Raw genomic sequence first — 21,694 nt, forward strand, 5'->3', positions numbered from 1 at the left:
TACGCCTAACTATCAAATTTTTTTGACATTGTCAAATAAAAACAACCGTAAAGTAAGAAAAACCATTTGTTCTTTCATGTATTGTCAAACTAGTCCCTGAATTTCTTTGTCCAAACGGTGCCTAAGCTTTTTCGTTTTGCTAAAAACGATTTTTTTTTAATTTGATACTATAAAAATAATCGTTAACGATTTCAAAATGCAAAATTCCAAGAATTAAAGTTTTTTAGTACCACATTTACTATGAAACCAATTTTTTTATTTTTCAAAATCATCATTTTCAGAGCTTTTTCTCTTTAAAACATTCATTTTTTCTCTCATTACCAAACAAAACCTAAATGACATCAAAATTAAAATGTTGCTCAGAATATCATCAAATCTTTGAATTTTTCAATTTCAAAATCGTCAATACTCAATTTAATTTTAAAATTCTTGTTTTTAGTAAAACGAAAACCTCAATCATCTTCTTGACAAAGCGAAAAAGCTCAATCGCCATTAAAACAAATGTTTTTTTTTTCAAATTTCAGTTTCACAATATGTGAAAACACATAAGTTTTTTATTTTAGACTTTATCATAAAAAAATTACCAAATAAAAGAAAATTGCTAACCCATCATTGTAGGGAATTAAAGTTAGAATATTGCCTTTTGGAATTTGGGTAATAGCACAATAATATAATTATAAAGTTGTCAAGATCTTAAATGACATTAAAGAAGATGACATATCATATCACTACCTCTCTTTGGGAAATAGACAATACATAAAAATAATTAAAAGCTATTATCCCACATTTGTGGAGATTAAGCATTATACGTAGTCTTGTACAATAACATTAATTATATTTTTTATATTCATTAAGAAAATGACTTTACTATCAAATCTCATAAATGATTATCAATTTTTTCATATGGCATAATAGTGATTTGGCCCCCACTTCAAAATTAATTAGGACCTTAAAATCAAAATCACATTAACAATGAGATTAAACCTTTATTGGGTTATAAGTTAGGGAATGGACGATTGTTCTCATTTTGGTTTTATCCTTGGTTCAAAGGTAAAAGTATTTTTTATTGCTATCCTCAATTGATAATTGAAGACAGTGACATTTTTCGGCAGGCCACTGTGATGGATGTGTGTAGAAATTATAATTGGCGGTTGCCTGATCCTTGTTCTGAGTTAATGGATAGAGTTTGGCAAGCGATTCAATTAATATAGATTCAATTAATATAGGTATATGATGATTGTGAGGATTCAATTTTTTGACTTGGGAACAGTTCTCATATTTTTTTCATTAATAGTGCTTATAATGCTTTGAGGGAGAAAAAGCCTCATGTGACTTGGTGGAAAATGATTTGGGGTCCTTCTCATATTTCGAGACAGAGTTTTATTGTTTGGCTTGTTTTGCAATGAAAGATTGTTGTTCGGGTGCATTTAAAGAAGTGGAAAAATACTATTAGTGTTACTTGTGGTCTCTGTAACAAAGAACCAGAAACAATTGAACATTTATTTTTCAGGTGTGATCAAATAAAAGGGATTTGGATTGTTTTGCAGAATCGTTGTTCTATTCCTAAAAGAGTTGATAGGTGGCGTCGTATTGTCAGCTGGACTTGCCGAAATGCTGTTGGAAAAACAATTCAAGCTCGGATTAGAAGGATTGCTATTGTTGCTGCTGTCTATTGGGTGTGGTTAGGGAGAAATAAATTTTATTTTGCCCAGGAACATTTTAGTATTGAAAAAGTTTTGGGACAGATTTCTTTGACGGTCAAGAGTCAATTGTGTTATAGGCGAGGTGCTAGATGTAATCAGTATTTTGATTGGAGTGCTTGGTCTTAGATGACCTTTGCTGAATTTGTTGTATTTGGGAGTTCTTTCTTTTAATATAAGATATATTTTCAACAAAAAAAAAAAAATCACATTAACAAAAGACTAAGCGGCATCCGGTTCCAGTCCATAACCAATACGAATGACTTTGAGTCCAAAACACAAGGAGAACCTTTTGGTGTTTTATGAGATAAAGGATTCATCCCAGGATTCGGAATCCTTAAGAGAATAAGAATCGTAAACTCATAGGGTCCGTTTGGTATGCCGTAATGCAATGAACTGTAATCAAAATTGTAATGTAATGGAATGGAATAGTGATTCCATTACCATGTTTGGTTGACAAATTTTAAAAAAATTGGTGAAATGTAATTACTATTACAATACTTATGTTTGTTTCGTCAAATGTAGTTAGAAACTTCAATTATTCTCAAATTTTCATATGCATGGGAACATCATCAAAATATGATGGTTAAGAACTTGTTAGATTTTGTTCGTTTTTCGCATTTTCAGTTTTTTTTTGCATTTTTCGTATTTTTCTCGTTTTCACACTTTTCCATTTTACCGTGTTTTCGTGTTTTCCGTTTTCACATTTTCCCTGTTCTTTGTATTTTTCATGTTTTTCTCAGTTTGTGTTTTACCATTTAATAAGAATTGTGAATGATACATATAATTAATAAAAATATATATTAGGGCTAGTCATAATGGGAATTCATGCCTACCTTTTTATGTAATCTCCATTACATAAATTTGTAAAGAAAAATCGAATGATGTAATTGTGATTCCATTACGACAAAATAAGGATCCCTAAGGAGGTGACAACCTTAACCTAATCGAGCAGTATAAATAGATATATATATATATATATATATATATAAGCACAAGGTCCGATACGTTAACTACTATCTCAAACTCTATTCTTTCCATCTTATTCGGTTCTAAATCACAAATCTGACCTAAACATCGGAGCGGGTTTGCCGGAATCCGGCTCCGTCTGACATACTTACTGTTTTGTAGAGCCATCATGACATCGGATCATAATCACGGCTCCGACACGTTAGCAAGATCAGGTAACAAGTTATCAGGACTGTAATGATTCCTGTGTTGGTTCAAAATGAGATTGGAGAAAAGGGTCTGAAATTATTCAACCGAATGATTTTCGATGAGACCACAATTGATGATTTTTACTTAGAATGATGACTGAATTGATGATTTTTACTTATTTCAGGGATCCGATTGATGATTTTAATAATTTAAGTTCCTAATTGACTTTGAAACCTTAGTTTGATGATTTTGATATATTAAGCCATTTTATATTCCATACATATGATTTTTATTAGCAGGGACGGAGGCCGGAGGAGTCCGAACCCCCGAACCGCTGAAACCACCCTTACATACAAGGGCGAATCTAGGATTTCTCCCCCATGGGGGCAAACAATACAACTAAAATAATTTTTATCCAAATAATAATAATAATAATAACAATACAAATAAATTATGTTAATTAAAATATATTAAAATAAATTACATAACTTAATATCCTTGATAATTGTCCTCTACGTTTCTTCATATTTTGAAAGCGTTGAATAATTTTTTCATTATCAATACTAGCAAATATATTTTTCTCAACTCATGTAACTAAACAATCATTCAAAAGTTCATCCCCTAAACTGTTTCGTAGTGGTGTCTTTATCAATTTCATTGCCAAAAATACTCTTTCCACCGATGCTGTTGCAACTGGAAAATTAGAGCTAACTTCACAAGTAAATAAACCAGCGGATACAATGTCTCAACTAAGAGAGACCAATGGTTTGTTTTATGACCTATTTAGTTTTACATTTAAATATTTACTTTTTATTTTTTTTATTTTTGTTGTAAACAAAACGATATAGTTCTAATTAAATAAAACGACGTCGTTTTACTTTAAAACATAATTAAAAAAATAAAAAGAAAATATTAAATTTAAAATCATTCTTAGAACCAGTAAACCCTAAACCTCCATTGATGAAAGAGGGGCAAAACTCTAAAACTTCAAAATTAATACCTGGGTTTAAAAAATATACAAATATCAGTGGGGGCAACTGCCCCCAGTGCCCCCATACTGGATTCGCCCCTGCTTACATGGATAGTTTCGGGTCCCTACGACTATCGAAGTCATCCTTACTATGGATGATTCCGAGCCCTATATCCAGAAAATTAAGGTTATTAGGGGCAGTTTATTAGCTCATTGATTTTGTATTTAATTACAAAATTCAACTTGATTAATATAGGATAGGAAATAAATTGCTCTAAGTTTGTTTAAAATGACCTAATCTTACTTTTATAGTCCAAATTTAACTTAATTTTAAAACATTTGTACAGTGGTACGTTATGGACTATTTAGAAAATAATATATATATATATATATATATATATATATATATATATATATATATATACGCAGAAAAAAAAAACAAGTTCGATTTAGCAATTTTTTTACGCACGTAGATGTACAATCGGTCCTTCTAGTGGAAGAATCATGTATTCGTCACTGCCATACCTGTTTAAATAAGATCAATCACTGTTATATCTAAACTTATTAAATGTTTGAGATGGAAATTAAAATTATTATAAAACTTAGATTTAAAAAGTCCAAATTTAATGATAACCCACCCAATTCATTTGTTAAACTAGTATTAATGTGAACACTAATGTAAGGTCTCATCCATGAAAAGCTGTATTGATGTGTAGGTTTCCTTTATTCTATATATCACAAGCTATGATAATGACCTAAGCAAGTGAGATATTTTGTTGTTTTTTTGTTTTTTAATAGAAAAAATAGGTATTAATTTTAAAAATTAAAATGATGGGTATGCTTTTGTTTTGCTTAAAGAAATAGGTTGATTTCAGTTTAGAAAAATTTTCCTTTTTTGGGAAATAAATTAATTTAAGTAATACATGTGTAATTTCAATATAAAATAAATATGACAATAATGTGTCAAAAAAAAATATGACAATAAAATACATCCATTTTTGCAATTTTTGCTATTTTGCCACTTTGTTTCCAATAGCTAATCTTCTTTGAAGTAATAATTAATGGTGAAAACTGAGCAAGAGTAAGTACGGATCTATTCTATCTCTATAAAGTTTGTAAATCTAGTGATATTATACACTATTAATATAATGACCCGATTCGGAGTGGGTAGCATTGGAGTAGAAGACGTGAACTCCGGATAGCGTTGAGGTAAAAGACCTGAGCAAGGAACAGTCCTAAGAGATGATGATGAGAATAGAAATGAACCGAATCATACATCAGAAATGGAGAGCGAGTGACTGAAGCTTATTAGTAAGATGAGGATCTAATACATGCAGACATGTTTTAAAGCTGTGAGGCCTAAGTTGTTGGATTTGGACCAAAACGGACAATACCTACATGGTATTGGGTTATGATGTTACAATTGGTATCAGAGTTGGCTCTTATGTACGATGTGTGGTTCGAGGACGAACCAGGCGGAAGCTGGTGGACCTGTAACGACCCGGTCCGAAGTAGGTGGCGCCGGAGTAGAAGGTCTGAGCAAGGAGCGGCCCTAAGGAATGCTGATAGGGATATGAATGAACTGAATCCCACTGTGTTGGATTTGGGCTAAAACGGACAATATCTACATGATATTTTGGGCCAGAATGTTACAATTAATCATGTTATATGTGGTTCGATGAAATACTTTTTCCATAAGCGGTAATCGCCAGATACTACGTGGACCAGTTAAGGAAGACTCCAATGTCATGCACATTCTACTTGGTTATTGGGTATTGGTTTACGAGACCATAATTATGAATGGTAGAACCGTTTCAGGTTGATAGCGAATATCCATCATCGAGCAGCTTCCACATGTGTTGCAACTCATTTAGGACACACATTTTAATCCTCTTATAAATAAAAAAGTATACAATATATTAAAACGTAACATTCTTTTTGTTCATTTCAGCTATATATTCTCAAAATAGAGGAAGTTTGAATTCATGGACAAAATTACCAAACTCTCATCTACAAAGTAGTCTTCATTCAGGGATCGATGGATATTCTTAGAACCAAACATGAAATAAAGAAGGAAACTATTTAAGAGGAGTTGAAAGAAGAAATGAGACAAACAAATGCCCAAACAAGCAAGACTCTATTTCTTGCTTTACCAGACACCACATCGTTTGAAGCTTCCAATTGAAGAGAGAGTTAGCCCTAGATTCTCGCCAGGATAGCACAAATAGTAGATCTATAGGAAGATAGCCCAACCCTGTCACCATAAATTCCATAACTCGAAGACACCTTCTAGTGATCCTTATAAAGAAATATCCAAAGAGTCATATTCACATTCAATTAGAAAGCTACCATAAAGACGTCATCGAGATTACTCAGAAAAATCAAGGTCTCTCAAGCAAAGAAATCCCATCAGTCATCACTCAATCGAATATTACTACCGAGATCAGAATGGAGATCGAATAAAAACTTTAAAGCCAAGATCTAAGAACAATGTCAGCCCAAAAGGCAGCGATATGCTCAACGACCTTAAGAAAATGAAGCTCCTCTTAACAAAGAGGAAATGTACAATCTTATTCGTAAGTAGCTTAGGAGCCATTGCTGATGATGGCATCCATTCCTATACTTCGGACCCAATCGTTCCGTGGTGTGGGGCTGGCTACCCCACTACTTGGGGCCACTATCCCCTTAGTTAGGGGCCTTCTTTTCGAGGGTCCCATTTGTGGGGCTTTCGACGCTAAATTCTTTTTGGGGATTTGTAGCCTATAAATAGGGGTTCAAATCCCCAAATCAAGGGTTCCAAAAATTGAGTGAGAGAAAGCTAGAGAGAGAAAGAGAAAGAAAATTTTAGAAAGAGAAGGAAAAGAAATTCTAGAGAGAAAGTTCATAACTCTTTCTATAGGGCATTTCATTCCAACTCGAGGGGTCAGACGTTGGAAATCTGTTGAATTTCATCTAAGGACCTGGAATGCTCGAAAGGACTCTCTATACTAAATATATATCATATACTGGAGGCATGTTCCAATGGTAACGCATTAAAGGGCATAGAATCTCTCATTCTTTGTTTATTATTTAATTTTCATTCTTTCAAAATTTAGATATCAATTATGTTTTAAAATATTATATATATATATATATATATATATATAAATAAAAGATGAATTTCAAAAAGTAAATGTTTGGTTTTTTTTACCAATTTTAGTCCTTCCATGGGTCCAAAATATTATTTTTAACCCAAAACCTTTATTTTCTGTCATGCATTTTTTGAGTTCAATTTAAAACCCAAAAATGATTTATTTTCCCAAATTTTTTCCACGTAAAATTATGATTTCAGTCTCTGAAGTTTATTTTCTACATAAAATCATATTTCAACAAAAGTGAGTCTCATAGGAATTAGAAGAGTCGGGCATCCGATTTTTGGAAAGGAAGGTGGTATCTCCGTAAGGTGGAAACCCCTACGCACTTTGGGCCCAAAAGATGGCCCATAATGCAGTTTTCCTGTAAATCGAGGTTTAACCACAAGGAGTCCCTCGGGGAGGATTATAGACAAATTGACGGGATGCTTGAGTATCAAAAGGGATAGATCCCTTTAGCAGGAGTTGGCTGGCCAAGACTCGAAGAAATCTCGGCATCACATGGAGCTTTGGCCTGGCTCCAACCTGGTCCGGTGACAACTTTAAGGACTAAGTTGATACTCAAAAATTAATTTGCTCCGACCTGGCCCGGTGACAACTTTAAGGACTAAGTTGATACTCAAAAATTAATTTGGACTAAATTAACCCTTCATGCCACTTAAAGGCCGACAACCATGTTCACATGCACCGTAATGACCAAATGAATTTGGTGATTCTCTGTTAGATCTAGGCTTATTAAATCCAAACCTTATGATATTTTGAATCTCCATCATAAGATTCCAACAAACCCAAATCTAAAGGTGAATAACCAAATACTACATGATCATTAAGGTCCATGTGATCAAAACCGTACGTAACAAATTGACCCTTTATTCAATTATTGAACAATGGTCCTCTCAAAGATCCAACTTAGAATTGTGACACATGTCACAACTCTAAAGAGTCTTAAAGGACCCAATCAATCAACCCACATACAAACCCAACCAAACACTAGTAACAAATGTGTCAAGGCAGGTCGGTTTTGGTCCCTTGCAGGCTGTCACATATTTTCTTATCTTTTAAATCAATCAAGAATCTCTCTTTCTCTCTCTAAAATCTTTCTTTCTCACTCTAAAAGAAAACAAGAAACTTGATCACTCAGAACTTTGCTTGCATGTCCTGTGGTGGAAAAAGTGTCGTACATATAAATTTGAGTGGTTTATAGAGTTTGTTTCTTGCTGCAAAAATGTATTATTAATGAGTGTTTCTTATTCAATTCTTGAACATTCAAGAACCGTTGAAATTTATTTATTTTGCTAATTATATCATGTGTACCAAGATTTGTACGTGTAATGCAATGTAATATAATAAAATGTGTAATGTAATAGAATGGAATTGTAATTCCATTACCATGTTTGGTTGGTAAATTTTAATAAATTTGATAAAAATAAAATTATCATTACAATACGTATGTTTATATTAGTTAAACGCAATTTTCATGGGTTTTTTTGCGTTTTTCTCGTTTTTTCGTTTTTCATATTTTTCGTTTTTCATGTTTTTTTCCATTTTTTCCATTTTTCAATTTTTCATTGTTTTTCTCATTTTTTGTCTTTTCTGTTTTTCTCATTTTAACATTTTTCGTGTTTTTCACATTTTTTTCATTTTTTCTTGTTTTCAGTTTTTTTACGTTTTTCTCTTTTTAGTATTTTTTCGGTTTTTATGTTTTCATGTTATTTCCGTATTATCGTAATGAGGATTCATACCTATTTTGTTTGTAATGCTCATTGCATAAATTTGTAAAGAAAAAATGAGTGATATATTTGTGATTCCACTACAACAAAAATGATATGACTAACCAAACATAGTAATGAGTCTCTATTGTAATGGGCAGTCCATTACAAAGCTCATTATAACGTATTAAACATGGCTTTAATACATAGGACAGACGCATGATAAAGTTATAGGGGATAATTTTTTTTATAGAGTGGCTAGTTGGTCGGGCTGGGGCCAGTCGGGGGTTTAGGCGTGGGGCCAAAATCATTCCTCCATCATTCTAAAATGTATTTTTAGGTTCGTTTAGAGGTTAAGTCCTCCAATTATACTGACGGTCCGTCCCTGAAATTTCTTTTTACTCCGCCATGTGAATTTTAGGGGTTAATAAGACACTTTAAACAAGTTCAGGTGGTAAATTGAATATTTTAATAGGGGCTAGGGATGTATAAAGCCTGCTTTTATGGCTTAGGTGTTGTTTGATAAAACTGAAAATTAACTGGTGAAAAAATAGGTACTGAATTTTAAGTTTTGAATATTATAAATGCTGAAATTATTAAATGATATAACTGTTTGATAAATATTAAAAATAAGGATTGAATATTAAAATATTTATTAATAATGTTTAACTTAAAATAAGTGCTGAATTAAACAGATGTCAGAACAGTTGTCATATCAAATATTTCCAAACTCAATTACATCTCTAAGATATATTTAATGGGTCGCTAACATAGTTAAAAAAACTTGTTAAAATGCTGATAACTAACAATTAACAATTTTTTTGTCACTGTTTCTAAAATGTGTACTGTGTTACAAATATAGTTACAAATAACTAGATATATTCATGGGTCAGGCCTACCGAGCTTTCATATAAAAATGTTCAGTTCAAGCCCAGCCCAGCCCACTATTAATTCAAATGGGCTCGGACTTGACTGGGCTCGGGCTTTAAAATTAAATATCAAGCCCAACCCATTTAAACCCGCCTAAAAATAATACATAATTTTTTATTATAAAAAATAAAATTTATACTTAAATTAAATATTTAATATATAAATTAATACTTAATATTAATAGGCAGGCCAGGCTGGACCGACCCGTGCTATTTTTATCAATCCCAAACCCGCAATATGATCAATTTTCATTATCCAAGTCCGGCTCAAGGGGACACGATCCTAGGTGGGCTGGACGGCTACCCGGATCCGTGGACATGTCTACAAATAACCAATAAAAAAATATACGAAACTATTTCAGTTTATCGATAAACTTGTTTGAAATGTTTGATGTGACACTTAAAATAACAGTCAAATCCATTTTTTTCAAAATTTCAGTAACGCAGCGTTAACATTGATCTTCCTTGAAAACATTAAGGTTAAATATAAACTATATTTTATACGTTAGAGCTAAATCAGCGATTCTTAAAAAACGTTAGGATAAAATTTGACCGGTATCCCAATAATCAACAATATCCAATTTAGCTATTAAATCATTATTGAAGTGATTTTTTTTTTAATCTAAAATATACTATTTTTTTTATATTTTATATATATATATATATATATATATATATATATATATTTATATACATATATATTTATATACATATATGCCCCACTTCAACAATAAGTCTCACCTCACCACAAATTCCATTTATATAACAAGCTAGTGGTACAATACAAAAGATATATTGACATCTCATCAATGGAAGAACCACCTTCAACCACCACCGTAGCAAACGGCGCCGGCGGCAACATTATCTCTTGGTTCGACCGTGTGGCGGAGACGGCCGGAGTTGTCCAACGGAAAACGCTCCGCCGGATTCTTGAACTGAACTGCAAGGTTGAGTACTTGAAGAAATGGTTAGGAGAAATCAAGATTGAAGAATTGGATGAATCTACATTGGAAGATCTTTATACTTCTTTAGTACCTCTTGCTTCTCATAAAGATATTGAGCCTTTTATTCAAAGAATTGCTGATGGAGAAGAAACTTCTCCTTTGCTCACTCAAGAATCTATTACTACTCTTAGTTTAAGGTATGGTTCTCGTTTCTGTTTCGGTTTCGGTTTCGGTTTCTTTTTGGTTTTCTAGCTATATTTTCTTAGGAATAACATTTCACTTTCGTTTCTGTTTCTGTTTCTTTTTGGTTTTCTAGCTATATTTTCTTAGAAATAACGTGGTTTCTGTTTCTGTTTCTTTTTGGTTTTCTAGTTATATTTTCTTTAAAAATAACGTTTTCGAGTGTCTGTTTATGTTTCTGTGCAACAACATTTAGCTTAGTTAACCTATTTCGTTGGGATTTTCCTCGGGAAAAAATCTTGTCTAATGCTCGTTATTGGTTTTTGTACGAAACTAGTGTTCGCAACACTGGTTTCGGAAGCAAAAATGTGGTGATTGTCTCATTGGGTTTAGTGATAGATGTCAGAATAGCTGCCGCAACTCTTTCGGTTGAGAGTTGTAGGAGCATTTGATAGGGAATAATGTTGTTTTTAGAGAAAAATACTTAAAAAAGGTCGAGTTAAAAAAATCTGGGGATAATTTGGTTTGTTGAAGACGCACGAAATTGGTATTCAGAACACCGATTTGAAATCAAAGAATTTGACGGGTGTCTCATCGGGTTTAAGATGTCAGAACAGCTGTCGTAATTTTTTCAGTTACAGTAGTAGTACACATTGAACTTTTGATTTAATCACGGAATTCTTTACTTTCGAAATCGATATTTTAAATACACTGATTTTGCATGTATTCTGACAATCTAAACAAAACATTATCCATTTGCTTGTCCGAAAGTATTGTGCTTGAAAAATACTGGGTAATTGAATTTTTTTGTTGAAAAATAAAAATACTGTGTTTGACTATAACAACCGAAAAAAAAGGAAAAAAATAGTGGATAGCTACAATTTTTAAAATGATTAGAATAAAAATTGAGTAGGATTCTAAAAAAGTTTTATATTTTCAAAAGGTAAAACATTATTTTTATTTTCTTCATATATTTTTTTTTCACTATCGTAAAATTTACCTTGACTTATTTTACTAATAAAAAACCGAAAAATCAGGAAAAATATTTTCCGATAAATAAACGGATTTAGATTGCATTTATTTTTTAACTGGGCCCATGGTTCAGAAATTTTCCAAATCCATTTTTTAGTTTACTATTTTTTATTTTAACCCAATGAATTCAACTGTAAAAATGTCAAGTCAATTGACTTTTGGTTGGATCTCTTGCTTCAAAAAAAAAAAAAACCATTTAATGTAATAATTTTATTTTTCAGATTTTTATTTTAATTAGTTTATTTTTTTCTTGTTTTTTTTATAAGATTTTTAGTGGATAATAATACTTGTTTTTTATGGTTTAATTTGTAGTTCTGGTACCACAGAAGGTAGACAAAAGTATGTTCCTTTCACTCGCCATAGCTCTCAAACTACTCTTCAGATTTTCACCTTGGCAGCTGCCTATAGATCAAGGTAATTTAAAAAGTACAAGTAAAAAAAGAAGTTGAATGAGATAAAATAAAAGAATTATAAATAAGGTAAATAATTTAATAATCACTGTATCCGTGTATATTATACTAATCGGTCCATCTATTTAAAAAAAAATCATTATACAGTGTTTGACCTTTTCAAGATCAACAGCGTAGTTTCCCTGTCATAATTCTATTAAGGTTATCTCCAATCATCTATTCTATTTTACTTATTCTAATTTTACTTTTTTCTACTTTATCTTTAAATATAGAGTTGGTATAGTAAAATTTCTCCAACCATCTACTCTATTTATAACACAAAAAATATTCTTTTTAATCAACAATATTTTATTATTATTATATTGATTTTTTCACATAATAATATTTTTTTGCAATTTATAAGTTAAATGTACAACACATAATAATAATATAAGTATCATTATAATTTTTAAAAATAAAAAATTAAAATTTATCCAAATATTAAAAATATACACATAATTTAAATAATAATACAATTAAAAAATAAATAATATTTAAACTAAAATATAAAATAATTAATACTATACCTAAATGTATATATCTCACAAAAAATATAAACCTTAATATTAAGTAAAAAAAAGTAAATAAATAATAAAATTTAAACCTAAATCTTAAAGTTAAAAAAAAATAAAGAAAGTTTTAAAATAATATAATTTTTTTTTGCCTTGCGGCATCTTTATCGCAAGACAAAATGGTACTCTTCAAAGACCTTGCGGTAAAAATGTCGCAAGATCTTCCGGCTCTATTAGAGATGAAAAAACAAAAAATACTCTAAATTTAAAATGTCTTTGGAGAAGGACTAAGCAAAAGTTAAATTTTATAAAGATATAAAATTTAACTTTTGACTTAGTTAATTTTAAAAAATTCAACAATTTTATAATATATTTTTTAGACATAAAGGCTTATTTGGGTTTTTTAGTGTCCAAAATTTTATCATTTTCTCATGTAGTGTCATTTGGTAACATTGTTTTTACGATGTATTTTTATATGTGATATTTAACTCATTTTCAATGGAAAGCTAATCGATTTGTTAATTCTTACCACATGATATAATTTTTGACATGTTACATGTACACATGACAATTTTTTTAATTATTTTTTTCTATATAGACTTCATATGTGGATAAATGAGAAACAAATTAATTTCTTATTTATCCACATATTAAGTCTATATGAAAAAAATTAAAATAATTGTCACGTGTTAAAAATTGTGTTATGTGAAAAAATAGACAAATGAAATACTTTTCCATTTAAAATTGGTTAAATGTCACGTATGAGAATAGCTCAAGGGCCAAATGTTACCAAATAATACCACATATAGCAAATGACAAAATTTTGAAAATCACAAGAGACCAAATAGGACTTTAATCCTATTTTTTACAATAAAAAAATTGACTGGTTTAATATGTAGAAACTCAATGAACAACAAATTATTTACCCTTATAATTAACCTATATAACTGTGGCGAAGCCAATGATCGAGGATAGGTGCAATTGTAGCATATAACACCTCATATCCTTTTCTCTAGTGGAGTAGGACCTTCTAAAATCGAGTTCTTATATTAAGCATCCGGTCTTCCATGTCATTTGGATGACCCCCAATTCACCAAGACATTGGAATTCTAAATGATGTAATAACTATGGTGAAGCTAAGGAGGAGGATATGAGGTGCAATTGTAGCATAATACTTTTATCCTCTTCTTTGGTGGATAGTCGTCTGAAATCACCACTTTGGATAGATTCCAGATTTCTAGCGGGTCATGATACAATACTCTATTCACTCTCTTCTGCCACTGTATGAGAATTCTAAATAACATAATAACAATAATGAAGCCAATGAGGAGGATATGAGGTGCAATTCTATTCACCTCATATCCTCATCTCTTGCAGAGGATCGTCTGAAATCACCTCCCTCGGGATGGATTCTACACTTTCCAATGACCGAGGTGATACAACAGACTTTTGTGCACTCTCCCCCCTGCCATTGCACGAGAATTCTAAATAACGTAATAACCGCGGTGAAGCCAATGAGGTGTATATGAGGTGCAATCATATAACACCTCATATCCTCTTCTCCGGTGGAAGAGGGTCGTCTGAAATCAACTCTCTGGGGTTGAATTCCAGACTTCTAGTGGTTGGTTATACAACAATTCTCCGTGCACTCTCCTCCACCACTGCATGAGAATTCTAAATAACATAATAATCGTTGCAAAGCTAAGGAGGAGGCTATGAGGTGCAATTGTAGCATATAGCACCTCCTATCATCTTCTCTAGTAGAGCATCGTCTCGAATCCCCTCTCTCGGAGTGGATTCTAGACTCCTAGTGACTAATAGTAATACAACAAACACTTTATTCACTCTCTCCTCCTCCAGTGTATGAGAATTCTAAATAACGTAATAACCATGACGAACCCAATGAGGAGAATACGAGGTGCCATTGCATCATACATCACCTCATATCCTCTTCTCTAGTAGACGATTGATAAGTATGTCCTAGTCGCATACAGTTAGGAAGTTCCTAACCATATTTGACTAGGACATACTTATAAGTATGTCCTAGTCGCATATGATTAAGACATTACACGTGGGTTCCTAACCGTATGTGACTAGAACATACTTATCAACGATCATCTGAAATCACCTCTCTCGGAGTGGATTTCAAACTCCCAGAGTGACTTGCCGGTGACACAACACCTCCTATCCTCTTCTCTAGTAGATGATTGATAAGTATGTCCTAGTCGCATACAGTTAGGAAATTCCTAACCATATGCGACTAGGACATACTTATCATGATAAGTATGTCCTAGTCGCATACGATTAGGACATTACACGTGGGTTCCTAGCCGTATGCGACTAGGACATACTTATCAACGATCATCTGAAATCACCTCTCTCGGAGTGGATTCCAAACTCCCAGAGTGACTTCCCAGTGACACAACAGACTCTCCGCGCACTCTCTCCCTCCCTCCGCCACATCATCTAACCGAAATTTCTTTAATCAATACAGGTTTTATCCAATCAAGGAAGGAGGAAAAGTCCTAGAATTCATATATAGCAGCAAACAATTCAAAACAAAAGGAGGATTAACAGTAGGAACAGCAACAACACATTACTATGCAAGTGAAGAATTCAAAATCAAACAAGAAAACAACAAATCTTTCACTTGTAGCCCCCAAGAAGTCATTTCATCTGGAGATTACAATCAATCAACCTACTGTCATCTCCTTCTCGGCTTATTTTTTTCCGACCAAATCGAGTTCATTACCTCCACTTTCGCTTACAGCATCGTCCAAGCTTTCCGATCATTCGAGGACCAATGGGAAGACATTTGCAACGACATTCGCGACGAAAAACTAAACGTGTCGCGAATAACTTTCCCCAAAATGCGAGAATCGGTTCTTAAAATCATGAGATCTCGAAACCCTAACCCTAATTTAGCTTCGAAAATTGAGAGTACTTGCAAGAGACTGAAATTGATTGATTGGGTTGGATTGATACCGGAATTATGGCCTAATGCTAAGTATGTTTACTCGATAATGACGGGTTCAATGCAACCGTATTTGAAGAAATTAAGGCATTATTCAGGGATGAAATTGCCATTAATAAGTGCTGATTATGGATCAACTGAGAGTTGGATTGGGGTTAACATTGATCCTTTTTTGCCCCCTGAAAATGTTACTTTTGCAGTTATACCCACATTTTCTTACTTTGAATTCATGCCATTATATAGACATAATCAACAGGATTATTGTTTAGCCATTGATGATTTCATTGAAGATCAACCTGTTCCTCTCTCCAAAGTTAAAGTTGGACAACTTTATGAGATTATCCTCACCACTTTTACAGGTCAGTTTTTTTAATTTCTTAGATAAATAATTTAGGGTTAATTAAATTAAACGTTGTGATTACACATTTTTGCGGATTGATATTTGTGGTTTGCAAAATTTCCGTTTTTTGTTGACTTTGCCAAATTTGGCTGATAAGGACCTCGAATATGATACTAAACAACTGTAGTTCTTAGTAAATATGAAGAGAAAAGTTACTGTTTAAAAAGAGAAAACTCCAAAACGATGATTTTGAAAAATAAAAAATAGGTTTATATAGTAAATATGATGCTAAACAATTTTAATTATTGAAAAATTTCATTTTCAGGTCGTTATCAACCAAATTTGGAACAAAAAATGAAAATTTTGCAAAACCACAAGGTTTGGTTTGTAACGAAAAAACCGCATCTACCGATATGCAAAAGTGTGTAACCACATGGTTTGATTTGAAATTAACCTAATAATTTATTAGTCCATATATTTTTATTCAGCTCTTGTATATTAAAAATATATTAGTTAGTCCTTAGCTTTTGTTCTATTGATCAACTGTTTAGTTCCTTATAGAGGGACTAAATTGTTCAATAATTCAAATATTTGAAGGACTAAAACAAAAATTAAGGACCAAATAGTATATTATTAAAATATGAGGACTAAACAATATATCTAATAAATTATTTACTCAATTTTTTTATATCATTTTCATTGAGAAATTTTACTATTTAATTGTAATTGGGTAATTTTATTAAAAAAAATTGATAAGATTTATTTAAAAACATTTAAGCAACTAAATATTTAAATAGAAGAGATTTTTTTTTTTTTTTTTTTTTTGAGAAAAATGCTTGTATTTTCATTAGATAAAAGAGAAGTACAACAAACAAAATACAAGGAATAAAATTTTATACAAGTAAAGGCTGAAGCCAATACAAAATCTACGAATGGATGAAAACTACTACAAAGAGCAAAGAAATTCATAAAAGGTATAAAAAAACATCAAACAACAATATAACATATATTTCTTGTAAATCCAGATCAGTAGAAAAGCATCTGGAATCCACATTTTATATCCTTTAGGTAATTCCGAACATTCGGATCTGAATCTTTTTTTTATTGCAACCACGTAGATTTGTTGATCCACAGATAAAATAAACCGTTTCCGCTCTTGCTAAATCCGAAAAAGGTATAAACGACAGAATAATAGAGAGCAGATACAATTTAGACAGATAAAAAAAATCCGATAAAATATATGATACAGATTTTTCTTTAGCCTGGTGGTTGAGAGCAGATTTTTCTTAGTCTAGTGGTTGAGAGTTTACCTATGACTCATGCGAAAAAAATTACATGCTATCATATCCAGAAAATTTATGACATGCACCCTTTCTTGTCTAGAGAGCACATGCAATGTGTTTATTCCAAAATTTCATAATATTATCTGGCAAACTGATTTTTATTTTCTTATCATATTATAATTTCGGATATAATTTTTTTTACGTTAAGGTGTAAAAATACCCTTAACGTTTTGAGTCAGGAGCAATTTTACCTCTAACGTCTAAAATTATGCAATTTTATCCCTAATGTTGGAAGTCAAAAGCAATTTTACCCCTATTATAAAACACAAATATTTTTATTTCTTATTCTGCACCAATTGCATACCAATTCGTTCTAATAAAAAAGGATTTCATATTTTTTATAATTTAATAATAGAATTAGAGATTAATATTTATAAATTCGGTGAATTTTTTTAATTTTTTTTTCCAATTTGTACAAAAGATAATATTTTTTTATTTATTTTTTCACATTCCAACATATATTTGTGATTTGTTACTGATAAAATGACGCACGTGTGAAGTGTAGATAACAAAATTCATGACCAAGAAGACAATTTGACGAATTATTTCTCAAATTGACCCAATTTATCAACGTTAGGGGTAAAATTGCTCTTGGCTTCCAGCGTTAGGAGCACAATTGCACCATTTTAGATGTTAGGGGTAAAATTGCTCCTAATCCAAAACGTTAGGGGTATTTTTACACCTTAACCCTAATTTTTTTTTTGTAAACTTAACATATTCGTATTTTAATAATACACCGTTTAGTTTTTAAATTTTATTCTATTCAACAGTTTAATGTTTAATTTGCATTATTAAACAGTTTAGTCCGTTATAAGAAACTAAATTATTGAATATAATAAAAGTTAAGGACCAAAAAACATATTATTAAAATATAACCACTAAATAATATATTAGGTCAAAATGGGAATAATTTTTTTTTTTTTTAATTCTCTCCATTTAGTACAGATCTCAAATTTCTAAATCTTATATGGTAGATATATTTTCTTATAAATCATATGGAAAATTGATAGGACTTCTCTCCATGTATGATTGGATTTAATTTAAGTCCTCTATTGGTATAGACATTTATGTAAATTATCCTTTAGTCCTTCCACATTTAATCCCCTTATAGTACAAAAATAAACTTTCTGAATTTATGCATTTGTAAAAACATTTATGTAATTGAAAAGTTTATAAACACTTTATGGTAAAAAATTAAAAATTTAGTGTCCATAAAAAAAAAATAGTGGTTTTATCAAAATTTTCTGTTTCAAAATAATTTTATTTGTTAGAAGGGATGCAATTGAGGGAAAAAGAGTCAGAATTTGTGTTTGTTACCTAGGTAAATTTAGAGGGTTTTAGTGAAAATAATATCTTTATAATTTACAGAGATAAAGTGTAAAAATACCTATAACTTTTACAATCAGGAGTAATTTTACCTCTAACATCTAACTTTGTGTAATTTTACTCCTAATGTTTACAGTCAAGAGCAATTTACTCCAACGTCTAAAATGATACAATTTTACCCATAACGTTGGCTGCCAAGAGCAATTTTACTTCTCATGTTGGTAAGATGAGTCAATTTCAGATATTATTATAAAACACAATTATTTTGTTCCTTATTCTATACCAATTACATATCAGTAATTCTTAAAAAAAATTATATTTTTGTAATTTAATAATATTTATAAATTCAGTGAAATATTTAATTTTTTTTTGTCAAACTCATACAAAAGACAATATATTATTTTTAATTTTTTCACGTTTAGTTATATGTTTGTGATCTGTTACTATATGTGAAGTATAGATGACGAGATTCATGACCAAGAAGACAGTTTGATGAATTATTTCTCAAATTAACCAAATTTATCAACGTTAGGGGTAAAATTGTACAATTTTAAATATTAAAAGTAAAATTGCTCCTGATCGTAAACGTTATTGGTATTTTTGTATCTTAGCCCTGATTTATAAATAGAAGAAACCTTAAATGCAGGTCTGTAAACTTCAAATCACAGAAACATCCTTACAAAATATGCCAACCATGATTGATATATATGTTTAATTTAGTTATTGTAATATTTAATGCTGAATAACTAACTATACTGATGTCATAAATGTCCAAGATTCAAATTAAACAGAGGCATGGTCTTACTGTCCAAAATTTATTAGTAGTAGTCAATTTTTATTTTTTTTAATCTGTTGTTACTCTGTCTCAATATCATATTATAAAAATGTTATGGATACACAAATTTTAGCAACAACCATAATAATAATAATAATAATAAATCTTTATGACTTCTAATTTTTATAGTTTTTTTTTATTAAGTCTGATTTTTTTAATTTGAAATTTGCTATTACTTTGAGTTTAGAGATTTTTAGAAATTTCTGATTTTCTTGGAGATTGTGTTTTTGGGATATTAATCGGGTCTCGTTTAGAGACCACACAGTATACCGACTAAACTTTAAAACTTAGCATAAAAGTCGTTTAATTTTACACTTTCTATTATTATGGCTACTAAACTTTAAATAACGCTTCAAAATAACCGTTAACGACCTTAACATGAAAATGTAAAGAATTAAAGTTGTTTAGAACGATATTTTTCATAAAACAACATTTTTTTTCCAAAATCACCATTTTGTTAGCTTTCACCTAAAAATTCGCTTTCTTTTTTCTAATCAAATAACACTTAAATAACCTCAAAACGAAATTTTTGAAGAATTAGATTGCTTAGAATATCATTAATTCTTGCAATTTTTTATTTTGAGGTAATTCACGGTCATTTTGAGGCGTTGATTGAAGTTTAGTATCCACGATATTAGAAAATGTAAAATCATGTGATTTTTATATTTTGAAATTTAATGATAATACTGTGAAAATGAATATTCAGTGGCCATGGATGTAATTTACCCAAACTTGTTGTAATTAACATTAATCCAATTTCTTTTATGTCTCATGTGGTAGAAATGTGATAGTCATGCATGTGACATGTGATACACGTACACCCTAAGACACGAACTATTGTCCAATATTGGATTTATTAGTCGATATATAGTTAGCTGTCTTATGTGTCATATTAACATTGTGTGAGTTTTCACACACAAATTAGCCAGAATGATGTCATTGAACTCAAATACAAAAGTCAATAATTTTATCGAACGAAATGAACTCCATGTAAAAAACCCCTAAATTTCAGTGATCATTGTTGCAATTTACTCTGAAAAATTGCTAAATCTTCGAGTTTAGAGTCGTAAGCATAGAAATTTTGGGTTATCGTATCAAAATCATATTATGTTATTTGTATGTTCCATATGATTAGTCAGAGTCATTTCCCTGACTCGTCTTATCATGTCAGAAATTTCTAATTTCTGCATTTCTTTTTACAGGGCTTTACAGATGCAGACTAGGCGACGTAGTAGAAGTATCAGGATTCCACAAAGGTACACCAAAATTGAACTTCATATGTAGAAGAAAGCTACTACTAACAGTAAACATAGACAAAAACACAGAAAAAGACCTTCAAATTTCAGTTGAAAAGGGGGTTGAAATTCTAAGCAAATCAAGAGTAGAACTTGTAGATTTCACAAGCCATGCTCAAGTAGACAAGCAAGTAGGACACTATGTGATTTATTGGGAAATAAGAGGAGAAGTTGAAGATGAAATTCTAAGTCAATGTTGCAACAAAATGGATCAATCATTTGTTGATTATGGGTATGTTGTTTCAAGGAAATCTCACTCAATTGGCCCTCTTGAATTGTGCATTGTGGAGAGAGGAACTTTTAAGAAGATTTTGGATTATTTCATAGCTAATGGTGGTGCTTTGAGCCAATTTAAGACACCAAGATGCATTACAAATCCATTTCTTTTGAGAATTCTTAATGTTTGTACTATTAAAAGGTTTCATAGCAATGCTTATGAGTAGATTAAAGATTAAGAACAATAATATGAGGTTTTAGATCAATTTTGTATACATTGTTGAGTATGTTAACGTTAGATATCACGCGTTGCTTAAATTACACAGTTAAAGTAATCTGTATTCTTTGATAATACATTTTGGAGTGAGTTGAGCGTTTGTTTACATCATTTAAAAAGCATTGTATTCAATGTTGGGTTACTCATGAATATTTGTTTAGGTTTAAGATGGTTCTGGGTTAATTTTACTAATTATCACTGAAGTTCGACGTTAGTTTCAAAAAAATCATCAAACTTCATTTTGTTTCGATAAAGTCATTTATTTCAATAAAATGATTTCGGCTATTTTAGATAGAAAAAATTGATTGACCAGTGACATGACAGTCACTATGAAAATGATAGACTTTTATGTATGACATGACAGTCAGATTACT

General features: G+C 30.9%; 1 protein-coding gene across 1 annotated transcript; it reads left to right on the forward strand.

The window, feature by feature from the left end:
• Positions 1–10,404: 10,404 nt before the first annotated feature.
• LOC136228884 (indole-3-acetic acid-amido synthetase GH3.10) lies at positions 10,405–21,412 on the forward strand. The gene is made up of 4 exons (XM_066017374.1): positions 10,405–10,738; positions 12,066–12,167; positions 15,209–16,047; positions 20,735–21,412. The coding sequence occupies exons 1-4, from the start codon at positions 10,407–10,409 to the stop codon at positions 21,268–21,270; spliced, it is 1,809 nt and encodes a 602-aa protein (XP_065873446.1). The 5' UTR covers positions 10,405–10,406; the 3' UTR covers positions 21,271–21,412.
• Positions 21,413–21,694: the final 282 nt, after the last annotated feature.

Source organism: Euphorbia lathyris, chromosome 5 (genome assembly GCF_963576675.1).
Source record: "Euphorbia lathyris chromosome 5, ddEupLath1.1, whole genome shotgun sequence".
Taxonomy (NCBI): Eukaryota; Viridiplantae; Streptophyta; class Magnoliopsida; order Malpighiales; family Euphorbiaceae; genus Euphorbia; species Euphorbia lathyris.